The sequence below is a fragment of the Lipotes vexillifer genome, unplaced genomic scaffold, assembly GCF_000442215.2.
Source record: "Lipotes vexillifer unplaced genomic scaffold, Lipotes_vexillifer_v1.1 scaffold189, whole genome shotgun sequence".
NCBI lineage: Eukaryota > Metazoa > Chordata > Mammalia > Artiodactyla > Lipotidae > Lipotes > Lipotes vexillifer.
In genome coordinates this window covers 4,914,572-4,937,182 of record NW_006785816.1, presented here as the reverse complement: position 1 = coordinate 4,937,182, position 22,611 = coordinate 4,914,572, and the positions used below count along the sequence as shown (strand labels likewise).

The 22,611-nt window shown below is 39.7% G+C and overlaps 1 protein-coding gene across 1 annotated transcript in view; it reads right to left on the bottom strand.

The window, feature by feature from the left end:
- Positions 1-3,898: 3,898 nt before the first annotated feature.
- Positions 3,899-22,611, bottom strand: part of FMO2 (flavin containing dimethylaniline monoxygenase 2) — a 58,656-nt gene continuing 39,943 nt past the window's right edge. Inside the window, 6 exon segments of the mRNA XM_007472371.1 lie at positions 3,899-4,250; positions 5,007-5,079; positions 7,180-7,535; positions 9,151-9,350; positions 13,421-13,563; positions 22,324-22,486. Of these exon segments, the coding sequence (XP_007472433.1) occupies positions 3,899-4,250; positions 5,007-5,079; positions 7,180-7,535; positions 9,151-9,350; positions 13,421-13,563; positions 22,324-22,486 (1,287 nt within the window).

The following is a 22,611-nucleotide window of genomic DNA, read 5'->3' as shown; positions in this document are numbered from 1 at the left end:
CTTTATGGATCTCTAACTATAGGGGGTGTAATTAACCAAGGGTCTTAGCTGCTGTACTTGAGATGCATTGCTATGCTTGTGCTCAGGCCCCTTTTCCCATGAGCTGCTTTCAGTGAGTGATGACATGGCAGAGAGACTGAAGCAGATCATTCACAGGAGAGTTAGGGCTTCTCTGACGGCTTGAGGACTCCCCAGTGGCTCTGCCGAATCTTCTTTAGGCTGCACAACAGTCTATAATGTTTCTATGTTTCTATCCACCCTTCTTCCCTCTCTCCTTCACTCAGGGTCAGACTTGCACTGTAGTTTGATAGCTGTTTCAGCCTTTTCCGGCACTCTCCCTCTTTTCCCTCATACAGTTATTTTCCTTAATAAAACCCTTGCATGTTTAATCTCATTCTGGCATCCAACCTGAATTAAGTAGAATCTAATCTCAGGAGCCTTTGTTTTAGCCTCTTTGATCCATGATCTGGTCATAAGGCAGATTGGACAAGAAAGTGAGGTATGTTCTGTGTAAACACGTTCTCCCTCCCAGGAAATAGCCAAACGCTCTATACTGGGGGTTGCAGGTCAGTAGCAACATCTTCCAGGATGAAAGACTAGTTATAAGGAAAAATCTTCCTTTGCCATCCTCATTATAATGTGAATGCTGGATTCTACCTCAGTTAAGCTTTTAAAATCTTTATTACTTGAAATTTTGTTACATATCATGGTCCAAGAGTTTGATTTAAAAAAAATCTTTATCTCTCTGCAAAGAACAAATGTGAAACATTTGGCTTTGGGAATAGAAAATCAAGGAGCTATCATCTAGAAAAGGATAGTTAAAATAAAATTTAGGGGCTTCCCTGGTGGCGCAGTGGTTGGGAGTCCGCCTGCCGATGATGCAGGGGACATGGGTTGGTGCCCCGGTCCGGGAAGATCCCACATGCCGCGGAGCGGCTGGGCCCGTGAGCCATGGCCGCTGGGCCTGCGCTTCCGGAGCCTGTGCTCCACAATGGGAGAGGCCACAACAGTGAGAGGCCCCCGTACAGCAAAAAAAATAAAAAAATAAAATAAAGTAAAATTTAGTGAAAGGGAACCATCACAGGGGGAAATTTTGCAAGAAGATGGTAGCTAGCTAAGAGCCTTTACAGGAGAAGAACAAACATTGCACATCAAGAAACACTAAGGCTGAACCTAAGAAGGAATTTGGCCCTGAGGTGTGGAAAAAGTGATGGACTAATCTCTGAAAGCAGCGTTTTTTTTTGTTTGTTTTTTGTTTTTTTTCAGAAGCCTCAAACCAATGGTTCCTAAAATTAATGTGCACAAGAATCCTCCAGGGAACTTATCAAGACTATAGATTCCAGCAGAGGTTCTGATTCGGCAGGTCTGAATTATCATTACATCTTATTCAGGACTCTGCACTTCTGTGAACTCCCTGAGATATTCTGATGGAGAGAATATCTCTGTGGATCACAGTTTGGAACAAGCTATCCTAGGTGGTTAGTCTAGGATAGTTTCATGTTTCAGGATGTATGGAGGCAAAGGAATAGACTTGAATGAGTTTTCCTTAGTCAATCTCAGGCTCTGGAAATGAACTATTTATGTTTTAAAAAGATATCAGAATACTTGGAATGATTTCAAGGGATCATCTCCTTTCTAAAACTTTTCAAGGATATAAATTTAGTAACAATTTTGCCCTAATGGTGCTAGTTTTTTCCCCACTGATTCAGCCTCAACCTGACAATTGATTCTCAATCTTCCACCGTAGAAATAGGATAACAACCATAGTTATTTCACCAGGTAGTGGTAATGATGAATGAGTTATGAAAAAACAACTAGGACAATGCTTTGCACATTACAAAGCAGGGATTGGCAAACTTTCTGTCAAGGACCAGATAGTAAAAATTTTAGGCTTTGTTGAGTCATACTGTTTCTTTTGCAACTACTCAGTGCTGCCATTGTAGCTTGAAAGCAGCTACAGACAATGAAAGAATAGGTGTGGATGTGTTCCAGTCAAACTACTTACAGATATAGGTAGTGGGCTGGTTTTGACCTATAGGCAGTAGTTTGCCTACTTTTGCTATAAAGTCTTGATAAATTCTATTATTATTATTAATAATGGCTTGCAAATAATCTTTAATAATTAGAAAAGTAATCAGTTTTTAACCAATAACTAAGTATATATACCCTCTGCAATTTTTTTCAAAGGAATCTGCTTATAGGAGCAATGAAAAAAAAATCTTGTATTTAAATGCTTGTGTCATTTAAATGGCCTTTAAAGAATTTCCACTGATAGGGATTGCCATCACATTGTTCTAGGCACTTGAGAGAGAAATCCAGGCCAATGTGAAGAGTGATGACCACAAAGGCTTTGGAGGAATAAGAGGAGAAATTTGTCTAAATCTTGAGTCTCTGAGATTTTCCCTCTCTTTGAAGGTCTTGTTCTGGGCTTATGGCATAGTTTAATCTCCCAAAGCACAATTTGTGCAAAGAATGGCTGTAGCGATTGCTTTATAACCAGATGTTTATTATGTTGCTCAATGTCTGTTGACATTGAATTGCTTGTGACATTTTTAAAGTTCAATTTTAAGCAAATGTTTGTCTCTCCTAACAAGCCAGCATGCTTTCTTTTATCAGATGACCAAGATTAAATATTGTTTTGCTTTTTGCCTTGGTTATTTGTATGGTTAGAGCTAAATACAAGGTCCAGTCATTACAATACTTTTCATCTACTTGGGAGATATACTTTTCTTCCTCGACACTTGTTTTTTGAAAATGTCAATGATTATCTTAAATGCTATTATATAGGTGTTTTAATTGTAGATTCCTTCAAACGAATTTTAGATCTAGCTGAAATATAACCCAAATATTATAAATAAAACTAATCAGATCTTATTTGTAAGGAGAGTGCTGTATTCTATGTAAAGGTCCTCCAAAAGTAACATATATGTGGTCATAAATAAACTGTTATTAAGTACTTGATTAATAATGGAGGTTTTTGTAAAAATGTATATTATGGGGCAAGTCTTAATTTCTAAAGTCAAGCAAACCTGAGCTCCAATTCCAGCTCCATTGCAAGATCAGCTGTCTGGTCCTGGGCATGTTACCTAACTCTCTGAGTCTCAGTTTCATCATCTGTAAAATGGGTATAAGAGCTGCACCCATCTCACAGAATTGTCATGAGAATTAAATGAAATAATACATGTAATGTGCAAATTGTCTGGTCTATGATAAGTACTCTCTCTATATATTATAAATATATATGTCTATCTCTTATGGCATGTTTATTTTTATTTTTACAGCAGTGTTTCTGTCAAAATATAAGACAAATATAAGAAATGTGGCTACTTGCTCAGCTTTCGATGTGAGGCCCTAAAAGTCTGTCTGAGCATTGCCATGTTCTAAGCCTATCCTCTCATTTTTTTCTCCAGTATTTTTGAATGATTCGCATGAAGCAAATGGCGCATGACCTAACATCTGAGAACTTTGTTACCAAATAGAGTCTGGATAAGAAGACTATCAGAAACAACACACAGGAATTTAAATATTTTCCCACACTTAAAATTTTCCAGTGGTTTAAACCATGGGTGCTTTTCGCTCTTTGTCATTCTACTATTTTTCCACATGACTCTCCTTTACCAAGGGTTTGGCAGCACTGTTTAGCCAGTGTTATTTTATTGTCTTTTTTTGAGAGTCTAGTGAACTTGAGGGAAGGGTAGAAATGACAAAGAAATTTCATGGCACAATTTCAGTTTTACACATAGACCTAAGTCTGCTAACTCTCCACAGTTACCTCTCTCACTCTGTTTTTCTCAACTCTAAAATTTAGACCTTAGATTTAATATTTTTTCTCTTAGTCTTTTTTTTTTTCTCTTTAAGAGGTACTGACTGACATGAAAGCCAAAAGCATGCTGACATATTAGAACCACTGAAGTTGGAAAAAAAAGGCCACCACAACAGCAAGAAGCCCCAGGATTTTCAACAGGAAGGAAACTGGGAAATTAGATGAAGTTTTTAGAGCCCGTGTCTTTAAAGGCTTCAATATCCTTTGTTTCTGGGTGAAGATGGCACTCCTGGTTCCATTCCATTGCCCAGGTCCAACCAGGCGATACTGATAGGAGTTGCAGGGCCCAAAATAAAGTTTCACAGCCAGTTTAGGCTCTTTTAGCAAGAGAGAGAGGAGGTCTGGCTTTGCACCTATCTCTAAGGCGAGCTCGTCCAAGTAGTCGATGTAACTGGTCTGCAGTATCTGGTTGTTGCTCTCTCCAAACCTTAATGAAGAAAGAATAAAGGACAGATTCACAAAATGTTCTAAGTTATATATGAGAACATTAGGTATTCATTAGCTATTGAAAGAATGAAGTAATGAATGAATGAATAAATGAGTTTTGAATAACTCTCCAAGTCTCCTGGCAAGTAAAACTAGTCAGGATTGCTGCAGAGATTCACAGGATAACACAGATGAAAGCATAGCTCAGTGTTTTGCCCAGAAGAGACACAATATTTGCCTGTTAAATTATTAAAGTACCTTGCACTCTGACTGGCATATAGTAGATGAATTAGAATTTGAATGTGAGATAACCTCTACACATGATATAAGGCCCCCAAGTCTACTTTCCAATGTACTTGATCTCTATTGAACTCCATTCCACTTCATCACAAAATGTAAATCCTTGACCTTCACTTCACATCAACTCCTTTCTAATTTGCTTTGATGGGAGTTCCTCCAGCTAACTTTCCAGAGATACCTAGTCTACTGTCACCACCACTGCCCCCATCCCACTTCCTCTTTACCACAGAGTGTGAGAAGATACAGAATCTAACATGGGCAACATATAAAACAAATAAATTTAGGTCAAGGATAAATGTTCTTGTTTGGTGAAATTACTATTTTTAAGTAGTTGGATCTTAAAGTAGTATGTATAAGAATTTGCTTTTCAGAAGCAGCTAGGTGGTTCTTGTGAGTAGTTAGGTCACTATACTTGGAGAAACACTGTTCTATGTAAAGAATTAAAAAAAATTCTTACAAGTCAATTCTTTTTTTATTCCTCTTGATAATGTCTGCCATCATAGTTCTCTCCGTGGGCAAGGTACACAAGCCTAGAAAATAAAAGGTTGGTTGAGTAGTGGGTTTGATTCAATTTCATTGCTTTATCTGGATGATTGATTCCTACAATCAGCTGATTCCTACAATTAAATTTTGGCCATTTACCCATGAGATACCGGTCAGCGCTGCTGTGTTGTTGAACTCCAGGGTGCACCACTCGCATTGAGTTCTATGTAATGTTGCCCAGGGATCACAAGGCTACAGCGTGGACTCTGAGGTGGGAGTGGGGGGTTAGAGAAGAAGGTGGAGAGGGAAGGTGAGCCTGAGAAGTTGGGAAGCCATGCCAGGTGGCTTGAGCTCCATTCTGAAAGTGGTTGGAAGCCGTGGGGGACAAGATCAGATTCGCCTTTTGGAAAGATTCTTTGAGGTGCTGAATTTGGGGAAATGGGCTCCCGGCAGGTCAGTTTAAAGGCAGCAAGACAAGTTAAGAGGCTGTTGAAGCAAACCAGGTGAGGGAAGGGGTGGCACAAACTGAGGTAGGGCAGTGGGGAGAGGGAAAGATTGATGTCAGTTATCACTGTGTGCTTGTGATTCTGTCCCCTGTCACAGGTGTCCCTGGAACTTCAGACATGCTGAAGAATGGTCAGCTTCCCTGGATATGGCTAGTTATCAGACATCTCAGATTCAATGAGTCCAAAACTGAGCTCATCACTGAAGTCCTACTGCTCAGACTTGCATCCTCTTCCACACGCTCCCTCTAGCCCCAGCACTGCTCCCCACCCAGTTTCCACCACCTGAGGTCTGCCTTGATCAAGTCACCCTTGATTCTGCTCTTTTCCTCGAATTTTTCTACATGGAGCCAAGCATTACGTCCCGCTGGTTTGATTCTTAACTAGCTCTCTTCTCCACTTTGTCTCTTTGCCTGGCTGAGGTTGTATCACATTTTAGTATAGACGATTACAGTAGCCTTCTCACTGGTCTCTGAGACTCTATAATACTTTCGCCTTTCAAATCTGTCTTTCACACTAATGTTGAAATAATCTATCAAAAGTGAAAATCTGATAATGTCTGGTCCTTGCTTAACCTTTCATTGGGTCTTCTGGCAGAAGAGCTCTCTTAAATGGAGACACTAGGTCCTCAGGCCAGACTTAATCAGGGTCCCTAAGAGTCCATCAGATGGTTTTTATGTGTAGCTAAATTTGGGAAGAGCTGATATACATTTTATATTCAAGCTCCTTAGCATGTCTTAAAAAGTTCCTGTGTCTTGGTCCCTTCCTCTCTAAGAATAATCTCTCACCCCTCTATGCCTCACACCTTATGTTCTAGGAATGTCAAGTATCTTGTAATAATTCCTCATCTGCATCACACCTCTGTGCTCTGATTCCCTTTTCTGCACCTGGGAAACCCAGTTATCTAGGGAGTTTTCCTTGACCACATGCCCTTCCTTTATCCAAACTCTGCTGTCGCTAAGCACCCTTTCTCTTTTTTCCAGACACTCCATGCAGTCCTCTGACAAAGCACATGTCTTGTTATCTTAAAATGATCCATTTAAATTTCTCTGTATCCTACCAAGTTCCAGCACAGGGCTAAGTATTCAATAAGATTTTGTTGAGCTGAATTGAGCCCTGGATCAGGGAGATAGTAACAGCCTTCTGAGAAGTACAAAGTGCTACACAATGCTCAGAGAGAAATATTTTAATAATTTTATAGCTTTGTAGGGATCTGTGAGGTTAAGCTGCTTAGGTATTAAGAGTTAATTTGGAGTTAAGTATGGAGTAGGCCCTAGGTCTCTTGATTTGCACATATTCTGAGGAATTTATAAACATATTATAGGTAAAACTAGGAGTCATAGATGTCTTCCTTCCTTCTGTTCTCTCATTAGTCCAAGAAGAAATAATATTTACTTAACATTATGCCAACTGAAATTCTCTGAATTTTCTAATATTTTAAAGGAGTGATTGCAGATATTTATTATTATCGTATCCCAGTATTGGTTATTTTGTGAATTCTCTGCTAACTTTTTAGGATGTCAGTTTTGTGAGAGCAGCCAAGGTTGGCAACCTTCTTGTTGGCAACCTCCTTTTCTAAACTTGTTATTTAGCAAAATCCACCAGGTGTGAAACACTCAGCCACTCACTTGCCCACTCACTTACCTTTGAAAACTCTTGTTACCCAACGAGCTTGAAGTTCAACAGTTGGGAAAGTGGAACCTAGAGGCTGGATAAGACCAATGCATGCAAGGGTTGACTTCTCCAGGTGAGGAGGGAACATGTATTTGTACAGCAAGACCATATTATTCTCTACTTTAACAAGTGGATCTTCAAGGAAGGGAAAAGGGAAAGTATATCCTGTTGCAAAGAAAATGACATCAATGTCCTCCTCCACTGTTCCATCCTCAAAGATGGCAGAAGTTTCTGTGAGCTCTTTCACTCTTGATTTCACCTTGATGGCTCCATAGAGTATATGACTTGGAAGATCATCACTTAGAATTGGCTCTTTCATAAGGTATCTGAAACATGCAGAAGAAAACAATCAGAAAGAGTATTTCTTTTTTTTTTTTCTTAATTTTTATTTATTTTATTTTATTTTATTTTTTTGGCTGTGTTGGGTGTCCATTGCTGTGCGCAGGCCTTCTCTAGTTGCAGTGAGCGGGGGCTTCTCTTCGTTGCAGTGTGCGGGCTTCTCATTGTTGTGGCTTCTCTTGTTGCAGAGCACGGGCTCTAGGCGTGCAGGCTTCAGTAGTTGTGGCATGTGGGCTCAGTAGTTGTGGCTTGCAGGCTCTAGAGCTCAGGCTCAGTAGTTGTGGTGCATGGGCTTAGTTGCTCCGCGGCATGTGGGATCTTCCCGGGCCAGGGCTCGAACCCGTGCCCCTTGCATTAGCAGGCGGATTCTTAACCACTGTGCCACCAGGGAAGCCCCAGAAAGAGTATTTAATGAGGGGTTTTGAACTCTCTTGATATTTTATGGGCTTGGCTCTGGGAATAAAGAGGTTTCACAAATATCCATAAAACTTTCTAATTTGACTAGTTGGGCTACCCCAAGCCTTACTCTCTGACTTTATTCTCATGTCACATATCTCTTCCCTCAACAAATAAGGAAAAACATGTAGATGATGTGGGCAAAACACATTTCAAAAAAGGAGGCATTCCTAAGGGCTTAGACAAAATGCCAGTGCCTATGGTCAATTCCTGAGCATTCCAGTTGTTATTATCCCATTGATATTTCTGTTGTTTTATGTTATCTACCTTTAATTATCTTGATGTTCCATTTAATTTCTATCTGATCATAAGTAAGTAAGGAAAACTTTGTTAAATTCCAATTAGTTTTGAAACTTATTAAGGGATTAGTGTGAAAATTAATGCATAGAATTAAGTTTGGGGATATTTCTTGATCCCAAATATATGTGGAGTCTCTGTATGTATGTGATAGCATGAATAGTGGAGCAAAGTCTGGTTGTATTTCTGGAATTTCCTTTTTTGTAGATTTGAGAACCATTTTGTTAAAAAAATAAGGATACATGGTACATGTATCAGATCTCAGAAGATAGCAGCCACGTTGCATTTGTTGAAAGATTGCAAACCTCTTCTGTTTTTTTTTTTTTTAAGGGAAGGAGCCTGTTATCAAATAAAGAAAAATAAACATCCATATTGTTTGCTTGTGTTTATAAGATCAGTGATGTATAACAGATTAACAGGCAGTGAGTATGTTCTCAAAAGCTACCCACAGGAAGAACCCTTATGGTGTACAGAGTTAGCAAAGTATGAATTAACAGATGTAGAATTTGGATCAGTTTTCCCACCCACCCTCTGAAAGGAAGGTCACAATCTCTTAAAAAAGCCTTTTCCAATGTTGGACGGCTCTGGGTATTAGGAAGTCCTTCCCATGATACTAGTTCTACTTTCTGGAGCAGCTCATAATATTTATACATCATCTTCTTAAATATTTACTTTTTAAAAGGCATACAGAACAAATTTGGAATTCAAAATCCAGGAGCTACATGATACCCATATTGTTAGGTTGTAGTTTGAACTACCATGTTAGCAATTTAGCTCTTTGCAAAAAGAAACCCCTCTGACATCCTTGATTACCAATGAGTATACCATAAAAAAGCAAAGTAACTCTACTTGTTTTGAGGCATAAGGCCATAATTTTCATGGTTGAATCACCGATTCATCTGTTGTTCCATCACCCATTTTACAACTCTTCGTGGCAGGACATTTCGGAGCATGGAGCTAAAACGGGTGTGGAACACCATGTCCCAGGGATAGCCATCTTCAGAGATACAGCCCATGACCCAGGAACAGTGTCTGGTGCTGATAAACACCTGGTGAGCAAAAAACGATGCAGTTTAAACTAGGGAATCATCTCTTTTGGGAGGAACCCACTGTGTAGATAATACATCACATGTATGGCCCCGGAATTTGCTGAAATGCTTTGCTTTAAAGATGATTTACCTCAAAGTGAAGTACCTTCTAGTTTTCACGGCTCTGGGGCAGCTTTATCATACAAGTGGGAACCAGTAGTACTTATGCTGATAGAGGAAGACTACCATAGTCTTGAGAACTTCATGGAAATATGAGAAAATCTTTGGGCTAAACCAATCATAAAACCCACAAATTTTTGCCATGTTTGAAGTTGTGGTTCAATGCTTCTTCCCTCCTTTTACCTTTTCCATCCACCACAAGTTGTTTTTATAGGGAAGGTATACAATTATAATCCTAGGAAATGTATGATTACAGCCTAATGTCTAGATAGGCACAAATATGTGGATCTGTATATCCCCAGAGAGGGAATAACAAGGGAAATCAGCTTCTTCCCATACTTGAAAGAACATTGTTATATATTTTGAAAGTTAAAAATTCTGAACTTATACTGTGATTTCCATTCTCTTCAAGTGCACTTCTGAATCCCCTCTCATATGTACTGTTTTTTTAATGTAGCATTATTTTATTAACTGCTGTATAAATTCTAAAAGCATATATGTTATGATTCCTTCCATCAGTTTCTAGATCTTGATTAAGTTACCATATTTTTAACTTTGAATTTATTTTAAAAATTCATAGTTTAAAAATCTAACATTTACTATTCATAGATATTACTTTACATGGAAGTTAATATAGGAGGTAATCAGTTATACATATACATATATCTATTCTTTTTCAGATTCTTTTTCCATATAGGTTATTACAGAGTATTGAGTGGAGTTAGTTCCCTGTGCTATGCAGTAGTTCCTTGTTGATTACCTATTTTATATATAGTAGTGTGTATATGTCAGATGTATTCTTTACCTTGTATACTTATATTTCCCTAGTTTTCAAGGTGTGCATTTATATCTCTTTTCAAATATATATTTTACCTTGTGTACTGTTACTCCCCCATTGACCAAATGTGTATTTGACTTGCTTCTTAAAATTTTATATGCCAGTACTTTTACATGCCAGAACTCTATGAGTTCTGCTGTACAAGGCTGTCCTTGATAAACACATAAGATTCACTTACAAGGAAACTGATTCACTTAGGAGTTTAAGATCATGGATTCTAGATCTAGGACTCTGGATCCAGACTGCCTGGGTTTGACTCTCAGCCCCACTACTTACAAGCTGTGTTGCCTTGGGTGAGTTACTTCAACCTCTCTGTGCCTCCATTTCTCTCTCTCTTTAAATTAGTACCTGCTTCATAGAATTATTGTGCAGATTAAATGAGATAATATATGTAAAGTACTGAAAATATTGCCTGGCAAGTGATAAGTACTGCTAGGTATTATTATTTTGTAAAGTTAGCCTGGAGGAGAGGAGTTTCATATAGTGCCACATATCTGGAGTGAGCCAGAATTTGGAGACAAGTTTTGCTGGGGCCTCAACTCCTTAGCTTGTGAAGTAGCACTTACATAAAGTGGTATAATGGTGTTGAATTGTTGGTCTGTGGGTGGTAATACCCTTATATCCTGATTTTCTCCTGCTGTTTCCCTTTTGTTGACTTGGCAATACTTTAGTTAGGTATTAGATAATATACTTCAAATATTTCCATGAATGTCTCTTTCCATTACTTATTGTCTGCCCTTCTTCCTTAGGATCAATCCATGTTCCACATTGGAAGCTCTGCCTATTTTATTCATTCTCTTTCTGCTGTCACCATCTTTACAGCGGGGAGTCTAATCTGGCTAGCTGTACTAGCTGCAACAGTGTGATATGCCTCAGGATTTAGGATCAGGCTTCTTTCCCTGAGATGCATACTTCAGGCCAAGGGTCAGAGATCTGGTTTTTGGTGAGAAAGTGTGCGGATGACTCAGCACCATCCCATAGTATTTTGAGTGGTGCTTTTGGACTGTGGTAGAGCATGCCATATACTTGTGAACATGAACCTCCTTTAACAGAAGCAGGGCACACTCAGGACTAAGGTGAGTTTAGGCTATAATTTTAAGCTTTGCAGATGCACCTGGTTCTATCCCTTACATACATAGCTCCTATGTATCTCTTCTCACAGAAGGGTTGAGAGTGCATTACTCTGTGTAAGACATTTTATCATAATTATCAATTATGTTATAAATCCAAAAAATATTGAAGAGACATCCTATTTAAAGATTAATGAGGTGAAAGGCACACAAATATAGCAAAGGTGGTTTCTTAATATTGAATCTGGCATGACTGACAGGCTTTTACATGGCAAGGCCCATATAAGGAAATAGACTCTTGCAATCTAAGATTTGATATCTTTGGATCATCTGTTCTAAGTCCAAATCACTGACCTGTAACATGTAGTGGTCTAGTACGGAGCTTTCCTTGGTTGACAGCTAAGTCAGCTCCTTTTATCATACTCCCTTCCTCAAGCTTGGCAGGCATTCCCAACAGGAAAGAGACTGGACCTTTTGCCTCCCTACCTGAGTTGGCTCTTCTCCAAGACTTAACAGTTACTGCCTCCTCACTTGTTCTTCACACTGAGGTCTTTTTTTTTTTTTTTTTTAAACATCTTTATTGGAGTATAATTGCTTTACAATGTTGCGTTAGTTTCTGCTGTATAACAAAGTGAATCAGCTATACGTATACATATATCCCTGTATCTTCTCCCTCTTGTGTCTCCCTCTCACCCTCCCTAACCCACCCCTCTAGGTGGTCACAAAGCACTGAGCTGATCTCCCTGTGCTATGCAGCTGCTTCCCACTAGCTATCTGTTTTACGTTTGGTAGTGTATATATGTCCATGCCACTCTCTCACTTTGTCCCAGCTTACCCTTCCCACTCCCCGTGTCCTCAAGTCCATTCTCTGCGTCTGCATCTTTATTCCTGTCCCCTGCCCCTAGGTTCTTCAGAACCATTTTTTTTTTTTTTTAGATTCTATATATATGTGTTAGCATATGGTATTTGTTTTTCTCTTTCACTCTGTATGACAGACTCTAGGTCCAGCCACCTCACACTGAGGTCTTAAAAGCTTTGAAAAGTGAAAAGTGTTTTTTTTTTTTCACAAAAAAGGTGAGGACCTCCTGGGTCTAGTAAATCTCTTTCTGGTGTTAGTGACCTGCTCGTCCCCAGGGTGGTAATTCTGACAGGTCCCAGTGGAACCCCTTCATCAACCTGCTGGGGAGGCACTATGTTCTTTTATCACATTTGCTACTGGGCATCTTGAGCCCTGACAGTGTGAGTCTCAGGACTGGACAGTTTTGCTGGTTGTAGACATGGCTACTGCAACTCCTGTGTAGCCAGAAGATGCTGGGCTACATCAGAGTGATAGGGCCCCTGGGTCCAGGCCCTGTTGAGAGGGGATGCTTTGGGGAGAGGAACCTTAGCTATTTTTCCATCTTTGCCTAGCTCTGTCCTTCTAAAAGGGTTTTATTTTCTGCCATTCCCAACCACCTCTGTCAGCATTATCTGTACCTTGTAATGTTTGACTCTGGAAGCTAAGCTGTGTCATTCCTGAGCAGGTGCAAAGATAACAGTGGTTGGAAGCCCTCAGGGAGCACCTAAATATCTGTGATTATGGTCAGGAGTCTTACTGTCTGTTTAATCTTTCTTTTAATGATTCTTGGAAGCTAAGGATTATTTACATTTCAAATAGAATTCAAATATGCACTAAATTTCTAAAAGGCACTCCCCCAAAGATGAACAGGTCAACTCATAAAGCCCCCTGGGTAGAAACAAGGCCTCCTGTGCTGAAAGTCATCTGGTCCAAACTTAAGTGAGGGAACCATAGCCCACAGAAGTAAAATGACGCCCTCTAGGTTACAAGGCTGATTAGTGGCAAAGGTGGGAGATAAACTCTGGCTTCTTATTTCCAGATTTTCTATGATACCACACTGGGCAACCAAACAACAAATCAACCAATTAATGAGTAATGGAGGCTTAGTTACATGGCTGGGATTTTCCTCTCCTCCACTGTACAAGGTAATCAGGGAACATCTTACCTAAGCAGCCTTCTTACTCAACTCAACTGCAGTATCTGAGGCTGAGTTTCCTATTCTAATCACCAAAATGCGTTTTCTTTCAAATCCCTCTGGGTGCTTGTATTGGCGGCTATGGAAATACTGGCCTTTGAACTTCTGGATACCTTTAGGGGGAAGAAAAGAGAAATTCATGAACTATGTCAAGTAAAGTTCAATAAAACTGAACCATCAGCTTTTCCTTTCTGGGGAAAATCATTTGTTTTGTCTCTTCCCCTCTTAGGTATGTTACAGTATCAAGGCCAACTGGCAAACTCAAAGTATGAACCACATACGAAATGTTAGGTTAAGCATATGGTACAGGACCAAAACAGTTGATTTCAGAGGCTGCAGCTTAGAAATTTATTAGAGAACAAACAATTGTGTTTTTTTTATTAGCAGCAAAAACAGCTTTATAGTTTTTTTTAATCTTTATTAGAGTATAATTGCTTTACAATGGTGTTAGTTTCTGCTTTATAACAAAGTGAATCAGTTATACATATACATATGTTCCCATATCTCTTCCCTCTTGTGTCTCCCTCCCTCCCTTTTAAGTTGCTTGACAAAAAGTTAGGGCTGCCTTCCCTAGGAAAGAGGATTAATTCATTTACAATGTTTCATTTATTACTATCTACCCTTGCTTCAGAATATAAATATGAATGTGTCCTTTTACTTTTTTTTCTTTTTTTTTTTACATCTTTATTGGAGTATAGTTGCTTTACAATGGTGTGTTAGTTTCTGCTTTATAACAAAGTGAATCAGTTATACATATACATATGTTCCCATATCTCTTCCCTCTTGTGTCTCCCTCCCTCCCACCCTCCCTATCCCACCCCTCCAGGCGGTCACAAAGCACCGAGCCGGTATCCCTGTGCTATGCGGCTGCTTCCCACTTGCTATCTACCTTACATTCGGTAGTGTATATATGTCCATGCCTCTCTCTCTTTGTCAGAGCTTACCCTTCCCCCTCTCCATATTCTCAAGCCCATTCTCTAGTAGGTCTGTGTTTTCATTTCTGTTTTGCCCCTAGGTTCTTCCTGGCCTTTTTTTTTTCTTTCTTAAATTCCATATATATGTGTTAGCATACGGTATTTGTCTTTCTCTTTCTGACTTACTTCACTCTGTATGACAGACTCTAGGTCCATCCACATCATTACAAATAGCTCAATTTCGTTTCTTTTTATGGCTGAGTAATATTCCATTGTATATATGTGCCACATCTTCTTTATCCATTCAACCTATGATGGACACTTAGGTTGTTTCCATCTCTGGGCTATTGTAAATAGAGCTGCAATGAACATTGTGCTACATGACACTTTTTGAATTATGGTTTTCTCAGGGTATATGCCCAGTAGTGGGATTGCTGGGTCATATGGTAGTTCTATTTGTAGTTTTATAAGGAACCTCCATACTGTTCTCCATAGTGACTGTACCAATTCACATTCCCACCAGCAGTGCAAGAGTATTCCCTTTTCTCCACACCCTCTCCAGCATTTATAGTTTGTAGATTTTTTGATGATGGCCATTCTGACTGGTGTGAGATGATATCTCATTGTAGTTTTGATTTGCCTTTCTATAATAATTAATGATGTTGAGCATTCTTTCATGTGTTTGTTGGCAGTCTGTATATCTTCTTTGGAGAAATGTCTATTTAGGTCTTCTGCCCATTTTTGGATTGGGTTGTTTGTTTTTTTGTTATTGAGCTGCATGAGCTGCTTATAAGATTTGGAGATTACTCCTTTGTCAGTTGCTTCATTTGCAAGTATTTTCTCCCATTCTGAAGGTTGCCTTTTGGTCTTGTTTATGGTTTCCTTTGCTGTGCAAAAGCTTTGAAGTTTCATTAGGTCCCATTTGTTTATTTTTGTTTTTATATCCATTTCTCTAGGAGGTGGGTCAAAAAGGATCTTGCTGTGATTTATGTCATAGAGTGTTCTGCCTATGTTTTCCTCTAAGAGTTTGATAGTTTCTGGCCTTACATTTAGGTCTTTAATCCATTTTTAGCTTATTTTTGTATATGGTGTTAGGGAGTGTTCTAATCTCATACTTTTACATGTACCTGTCCAGTTTTCCCAGCACCACGTATTGAAGAGGCTGTCCTTTCTCCACTGTACATTCCTGCCTCCTTTATCAAAGATAAGGTGACCATATGTGTGTGGGTTTATCTCTGGGCTTTTTGTCCTGTTCCATTGATCTATCTTTCTGTTGTGCCAGTACCATCCATACTGTCTTGATTACTGTAGCTTTGTAGTATAGTCTGAAGTCAGGGAGCCTGATTCCTCCAGCTCCATTTTTCGTTCTCAAGATTGCTTTGGCTATCTGGGGTCTTTTGTGTTCCATACAAATTGTGAAATTTTTTGTTCTAGTTCTGTGAAAAATGCCAGTGGTAGTTTGATAGGGATTGCATTGAATCTATAGATTGCTTTGGGAAGTAGAGTCATTTTCACAATGTTGATTCTTCCAATCCAAGAACATGGTATATCTCTCCATCTGTTTGTATCATCTTTAATTTCTTTCATCAGTGTCTTATAATTTTCTGCATACAGGTCTTTTGTCTCCTTAGGTAGGTTTATTCCTAGATATTTTATTCTTTTTGTTGCAATGGTAAATGGGAGTGTTTTCTTGATTTCACTTTCAGATTTTTCATCATTAGTATATAGGAATGCCAGAGATTTCTGTGCATTAATTTTGTATCCTGCTACTTTACCAAATTCATTGATTAGCTCTAGTAGTTTTCTGGTAGCATCTTTAGGATTCTCTATGTATAGTATCATGTCATCTGCAAACAGTGACAGCTTTACTTCTTCTTTTCCAATTTGGATTCCTTTTATTTCCTTTTCTTCTCTGATTGCTGTGGCTAAAACTTCCAAAACTATGTTGAATAAGAGTGGGGAGAGTGGGCAGCCTTGTCTTGTTCCTGATCTTAGTGGAAATGCTTTCAGTTTTCCACCACTGAGGACAGTGTTTGCTGTGGGTCTGTCATATATGGCCTTTATTATGTTGAGGAAATTCCCTCTATGCCTACTTTCTGCAGGGTTTTTATCGTAAATGGGTGTTGAATTTTGTCAAAAGCTTTCTCTGCATCTATTGAAATGATCATATGGTTTTTCTCCTTCAATTTGTTAACATGGTTTATCACATTGATTGATTTGCGTATATTGAAGAATCCTTGCATTCCTGGAATAAACCCCAGTTGATCATGGTGTATGATCCTTTTAATGTGCTATTGGATTCTGTTTGCTAGTATTTTGTTGAGGATTTTTGCATCTATGTTCATCAGAGATATTGGCCTGTAGTTTTCTTTCTTTGTGACATCCTTCTCTGAGTTTGGTATCAAGGTGATGGTGGCCTCGTAGAATGAGTTTGGGAGTGTTCCTCCCTATGCTATATTTTGGAAGAGTTTGAGAAGGATAGGTGTTAGCTCTTCTCTAAATGTTTGATAGAATTCGCCTGTGAAGCCATCTGGTCCTGGGCTTTTGTTTGCAAGAAGATTTTTAATCACAGTTTCAATTTCAGTGTTTGTGATTGGTCTGTTCATATTTTCTATTTCTTCCTGATTCAGTCTTGGCAGTTTGTGCATTTCTAAGAATTTGTCCATTTCTTCCAGATTGTCCATTTTATTGGCATAGAGTTGCTTGTAGTAATCCCTCATGATTTTTTGTATTTCTGCAGTGTCAGTTGTTACTTCTCCTTTTTCATTTCTGATTCTATTGATTTGAGTCTTCTCCCTTATTTTCTTGATGAGTCTGGCTAATGGTTTATCTATTTTGTTTATCTTCTCAAAGAACCAGCTTTTAGTTTTATTGATCTTTGCTATTGTTTCCTTCATTTCTTTTTCATTTATTTCTGATCTGATTTTTATGATTTCTTTCCTTCTGCTAACTCTGGGGTTTTTTTGTTCTTCTTTCTCTAATTGCTTGAGGTGCAAGGTTAGGTTGTTTATTCGAGATGTTTCCTGCTTCTTAAGGTGGGCTTGTATTGCTATAAACTTCCCTCTTAGAACTGCTTTTGCTGCATCCCATAGGTTTTGGGTCGTTGTATCTCCATTGTCATTTGTTTCTAGGTATTTTTTAATTTCCTCTTTGATTTCTTCAGTGATCACTTCGTTATTAAGTAGTGTATTGTTTAGCCTCCATGTGTTTGTATTTTTTACAGATCTTTTCCTATAATTGATATCTAGTCTCATGGCGTTGTGGTCGGAAAAGATACTTGATACAATTTCAATTTTCTTAAATTTACCAAGGCTTGATTTGTGACCCAAGATATGATCTATCCTGGAGAATGTTCCATGAGCACTTGAGAAAAATGTGTATTCTGTTGTTTTTGGATGGAGTGTCCTATAAATATCAATTAAGTCCATCCTGTTTAATGTATCATTTAAAGCTTGTGTTTCCTTATTTATTTTCATTTTGGATGATCTGTCCATTGGTGAAAGTGGGGTGTTGAAGTCCCCTACTATGAATGTGTTACTGTCGATTTCCCCTTTAATGGCTGTTAGTATTTGCCTTATGTATTGAGGTGCTCCTATGTTGGGTGCATAAATATTTACAATTGTTATGTCTCCTTCTTGGATCGATCCCTTGATCATAATGTAGTGTCCTTCTTTGTCTCTTCTAATAGTCTTTATTTTAAAGTCTAGTTTGTCTGATATGAGAATTGCTACTCCAGCTTACTTTTGATTTCCATTTGCATGGAATATCTTTTTCCATCCCCTTATTTTCAGTCTGTATGTGTCTCTAGGTCTGAAGTGGGTCTCTTGTAGACAGCATATATATGGGTCTTATTTTTGTATCCATTCAGGCAATCTGTGTCTTTTGGTGGGAGCATTTAGTCCATCTACATTTAAGGTAGTTATCGATATGTACATTCCTATTCCCATTTTCGTAATTGTTTTGGGTTCGTTATTGTAGGTCTTTTCCTTCTCTTGTGTTTCTTGCCTAGAGAAGTTCCTTTAGTATTTGTTGTAAAGCTGGTTTGGTGGTGCTGAACTCTCTCAGCTTTTGCTTGTTGTAAAGGTTTTAATTTCTCCATCAAATCTGAATGAGATCCTTGCTGGGTAGAGTAATCTTGGTTGCAGGTTTTTCTCCTTCATCACTTTCAGTATGTCCTGCCCGTCCGTTCTGGCTTGCAGAGTTTTTGCTGAAATATCAGCTGTTAACCTTATGGGGATTCCCTTGTGTGTTATTTGTTGTTTTTCCCTTGCTGCTTTTAATATGCTTTCTTTGTATTTAGTTTTTGACAGTTTGATTAATATGTGTCTTGGCGTATTTATCCTTGAATTTATCCTGCATGGGACTCTCTGTGCTTCCTGGACTTGATTAACTATTTCCTTTCCCATATTAGGGAAGTTTTCAACTATAATCTCTTCAAATATTTTCTCAGTCCCTTTCTTTTTCTCTTCTTCTTCTGGAACCCCTATAATTCGAATGTTGGTGCGTTTAATGTTGTCCCAGAGGTCTCTGAGACTGTCCTCAGTTCTTTTCATTCTTTTTTCTTTATTCTGCTCTGCAGTAGTTATTTCCACTATTTTATCTTCCAGGTCACTTATCCGTTCTTCTGCCTCATTTATTCTGCTATTGATCCCATCTAGAGTATTTTTCATTTCATTTATTGTGTTGTTCATCATTGTCTGTTTCATCTTTATTTCTTCTAGGTCCTTGTTAACTGCTTCTTGCATTTTGTCCATTCTATTTCCAAGATTTTGGATCATCTTTACTATCATTATTCTGAACTCTTTTTCAGGTAGACTGCCTATTTCCTCTTCATTTGTTAGGTCTGGTGGGTTTTTATCCTGCTCCTTCATCTGCTGTGTGTTTTTCTGTCTTCTCATTTTGCTTATCTTACTGTGATTGGGTTCACCTTTTTGCAGGCTGCAAGTTCGTAGCTCCCGTTGTTTTTGATGTCTGTCTCCAGTGGCTAAGGTTGGTTCAGTGCGTTGTGTAGGCTTCCTGGTGGAGGGGACTAGTGGCTGTGTTGTGGTGTATGAGGCTAGATCTTGTCTCTCTAGTGGGCAGGTCCACGTCTGGTGGTGTGTTTTGGGGTGTCTGTGGACTTATTATGATTTTAGGCAGCCTCTCTGCTAGTGGGTGGGGTTGTGTTCCTGTTTTGCTATATGGTTGGCATAGGTTGTCCAGCACTGTAGCTTGCTGGTCGTTGAGCGAAGCTGGGTGCTGGTGTTGAGATGGAGATCTCTGGGAGATTTTCGCCGTTTGATATTATGTGGGGCTGGGAGGTCTCTTCTTGACGAGTGTTCTGAAGTTGGCTCTCCCACCTCAGAGGCAGAGTCCTGACTCCTGGCTGGAGCAGCAAGAGCCTTTCATCCACTCGGCTCAGAATAAAAGGGAGAGAAAGTAGAGAGAATTAGTATAAGTAGGAGGAAATAGGAAAGAAAGAAAGAAAGAAAGAAAGAGAGGAGGGAAGGAAGGAAGGAGGGAAGGAAGAAAGAAAGAAAGAAGAAAAGAAAGGAAGAAGGCAAGAAGGAAAGAAAGGAGGGAGGGAGGGAGGAGGGAAGGAAGGAAGGAATGAGGGAAGGAAGGAAAAAATACAGAAAGAAAGAAGATACAGTAAAATAAAATAAAGTATAATAAAGTTATTGAATTAAAAAAATAATTATTTAGAGGAAAAAAAAAAGGGAAGGATAGAACCTTAGGACAAATGGTGGAAGCAAAGTTATAGAGACAAAATCTTACATAGAAGCATACACATATACCCTCACAAAAAGAGGTAAAGTGGAAAAAATCATAAAACTTGCTCTCCAAGTCCACCTCCTCAATTTGGGACGATTCGTTGTCTCAAAAAGGGAAGGAAGGAAGGAAAGATAGAAAGAAGGTAAAGTATAACAGAGTTCTTTAAATTAAAATTAATTATTAAGAAAAAAATTAAAAAAAAAAATGGTCGGATAGAACGCTGGGACAAAGGCAGCAGCAGCCTTAGCGTCTCATGCCCGTCTGTGGGGTCCGCGCTTTTAGCCGCGGCTCGCGCCCGTCTCTGGAGCTCTTTTAAGCAGCGCTCTTAATCCCCTCTCCTCGCGCACCAGGAAACAAAGAGGGAAGAAAAAGTCTCTTGCCTCTTCGGCAGGTCCACACTTTTCCCTGGACTCCCTCCCGGCTAGCCGTGGCGCACCAACCCCCTGCACGCTGTGTTCACGCCGCCAGCCCCAGTCCTCTCCCGGCGCTCCGACCGAAGCCCGAGCCTCAGCTCCCAGGCCCGCCCGCTCCGGCGGGTGAGCAGACAGGCCTCTCGGGCTGGTGAGTGTTGGTCGGCCCTGATCCTCCGTGCGGGAATCTCTCTACTTTGCCCTCCGCACCCCTGTTGCTGTGCTCTCCTTCGCGGCACTGAAGCTTCCCCCTCCGTCACCCGCAGTCTCCAACCGCGAAGGGGCTTCTTAGTGTGTGGAAACCGTTCCTCCTCCACAGCTCTCTCCCAGAGGTGCAGGTACCGTCCCTATTCTTTTGTGTCTGTTTATTCTTTTTTCTTTTGGCCTACCCAGGTACGTGGGGGGTTTCTTGCCTTTGGGGAGGTCTGAGGTCTTCTGCCAGCGTTCAGTAGGTGCTCTGTAGGTGTTTTCCACCTGTAGATGTATTTCTGGTGTATCTGTGGGGAGGAAGGTGATCTTCACGTCTTACTCTTCCGCCATCTTCCCCTTGTCCCAAAACAATTGGTTTTGATGAATAGAGCAGAGTCAGGTGTTGGTTTCCAGCTACCCATTATCCTATTTTGGACTGTACAATGATATTTTATTATCACATAACATATATTCTTTTAAATGTTTCTTAAACATATTATGAAGTACTATTATCGCAATTGTGTAATAATTAGAATAACGTTCATCATTCTTATTTTGCAAAAGCAAACAGAAACTAAAATAAACTAAGAACAAGGCACATTATAAGGTGAAGGATAGTTTCCACTTTGCAGTAAATCAGCAACTTACTGGACAAGCCTTTTTGAAGATAAGCATCTCTTTGTCTTTTCCCAGGAAAACATGACTTTGTTAAAGTATTTGTGTTTGATGGTGGGTTGCTTGAAAGAGCCTTTAGATCATTAGTTCTCAAAGTGTGGTCCCTTGGCCAGCAGTTTCAGCATCACCTGGGAACTTGTTAGAGAGGCAAATTCGCAGCCTCATACTAGACCTAAAGAGTTGGAAATGCTAGGGGTGGAGAATAGCAAGTTGCGGTTTTAAAAGCCCTCCAGGTGATTCTGATTGAGATTTCCACTGCTTTAGATCAGTAAGCCTCAATCCCAGCTGAATATTGAAATTACCTGAGTAGCCCTTAATTGACTGAGGCCTACCCTAGACCAATTGAATCTTTGAAGGTCATTAGAACTTTAAAATCTCCTCAGGTGGTTTGAATAATGTGGGGTTTGGACTGAACCACCGTATCAGATGTTTTCGTGAAGGCCGTGGGAAGTAGATACGCTCTCTGAGGGAAGGGCCTGGGAGGTACCATTTTCCCCTGTGCTCCCTGAAATATCACTGTCCTGTAGCAGCACTTATTTCCAGAAACTCTTCCCAGTAACCCTGGCTGTGGGCATGGCTCTGCGGAAGTCTCCAAAGATGTAGCAAAGTCACAGGTGTTTGGCAGTATAGAAAAAGGCCAAGGTAAGCACATGGCTGAAAGGACCTCTCCAACAGAGAATCAATTTGGGTGAGAATTCTCTGAAATACTGAGTAATATTTAGTGACTTTGAGGGAGGCTGGCTGATAATGAAGACCCGAATTGCTCAACAGAAACAGATGGTGTTTGGAGTCTCTCATCTTTCTAGCTCTATCCTGATCTTAATATTATGCTGAGTTGCAGTAGCTAGGTAATTTTGCCTGACAATCCAACCTGAATATAAAGTACCTGGACACCTACTCCCAAAAGCTGGGGATCCCCCACAGGCCTCACCTGGAAATGACTCCAGTGGGAGGTGAGGGAGTATGTGATAACCACTGCAGACCATGACTATGTTAAAGACAGCACTTTGCTCCTTGCCGTTGCTCTCGGTAACAACCACCCATTGGCCAGCGGATGAGAAATCCGGGCGTTTTTTCACACTGAGGACGGTTGTCTTGAACCGAACACAGAGAAGGCATCATTGAGAATTACTCTGGCATAACAGGGGCATTGTCCAGTGCCATGGGAGTGGAGATGGGTAGAGTGCAATGTCTGATTCCTTTTAGGTCCCGTCTGAAT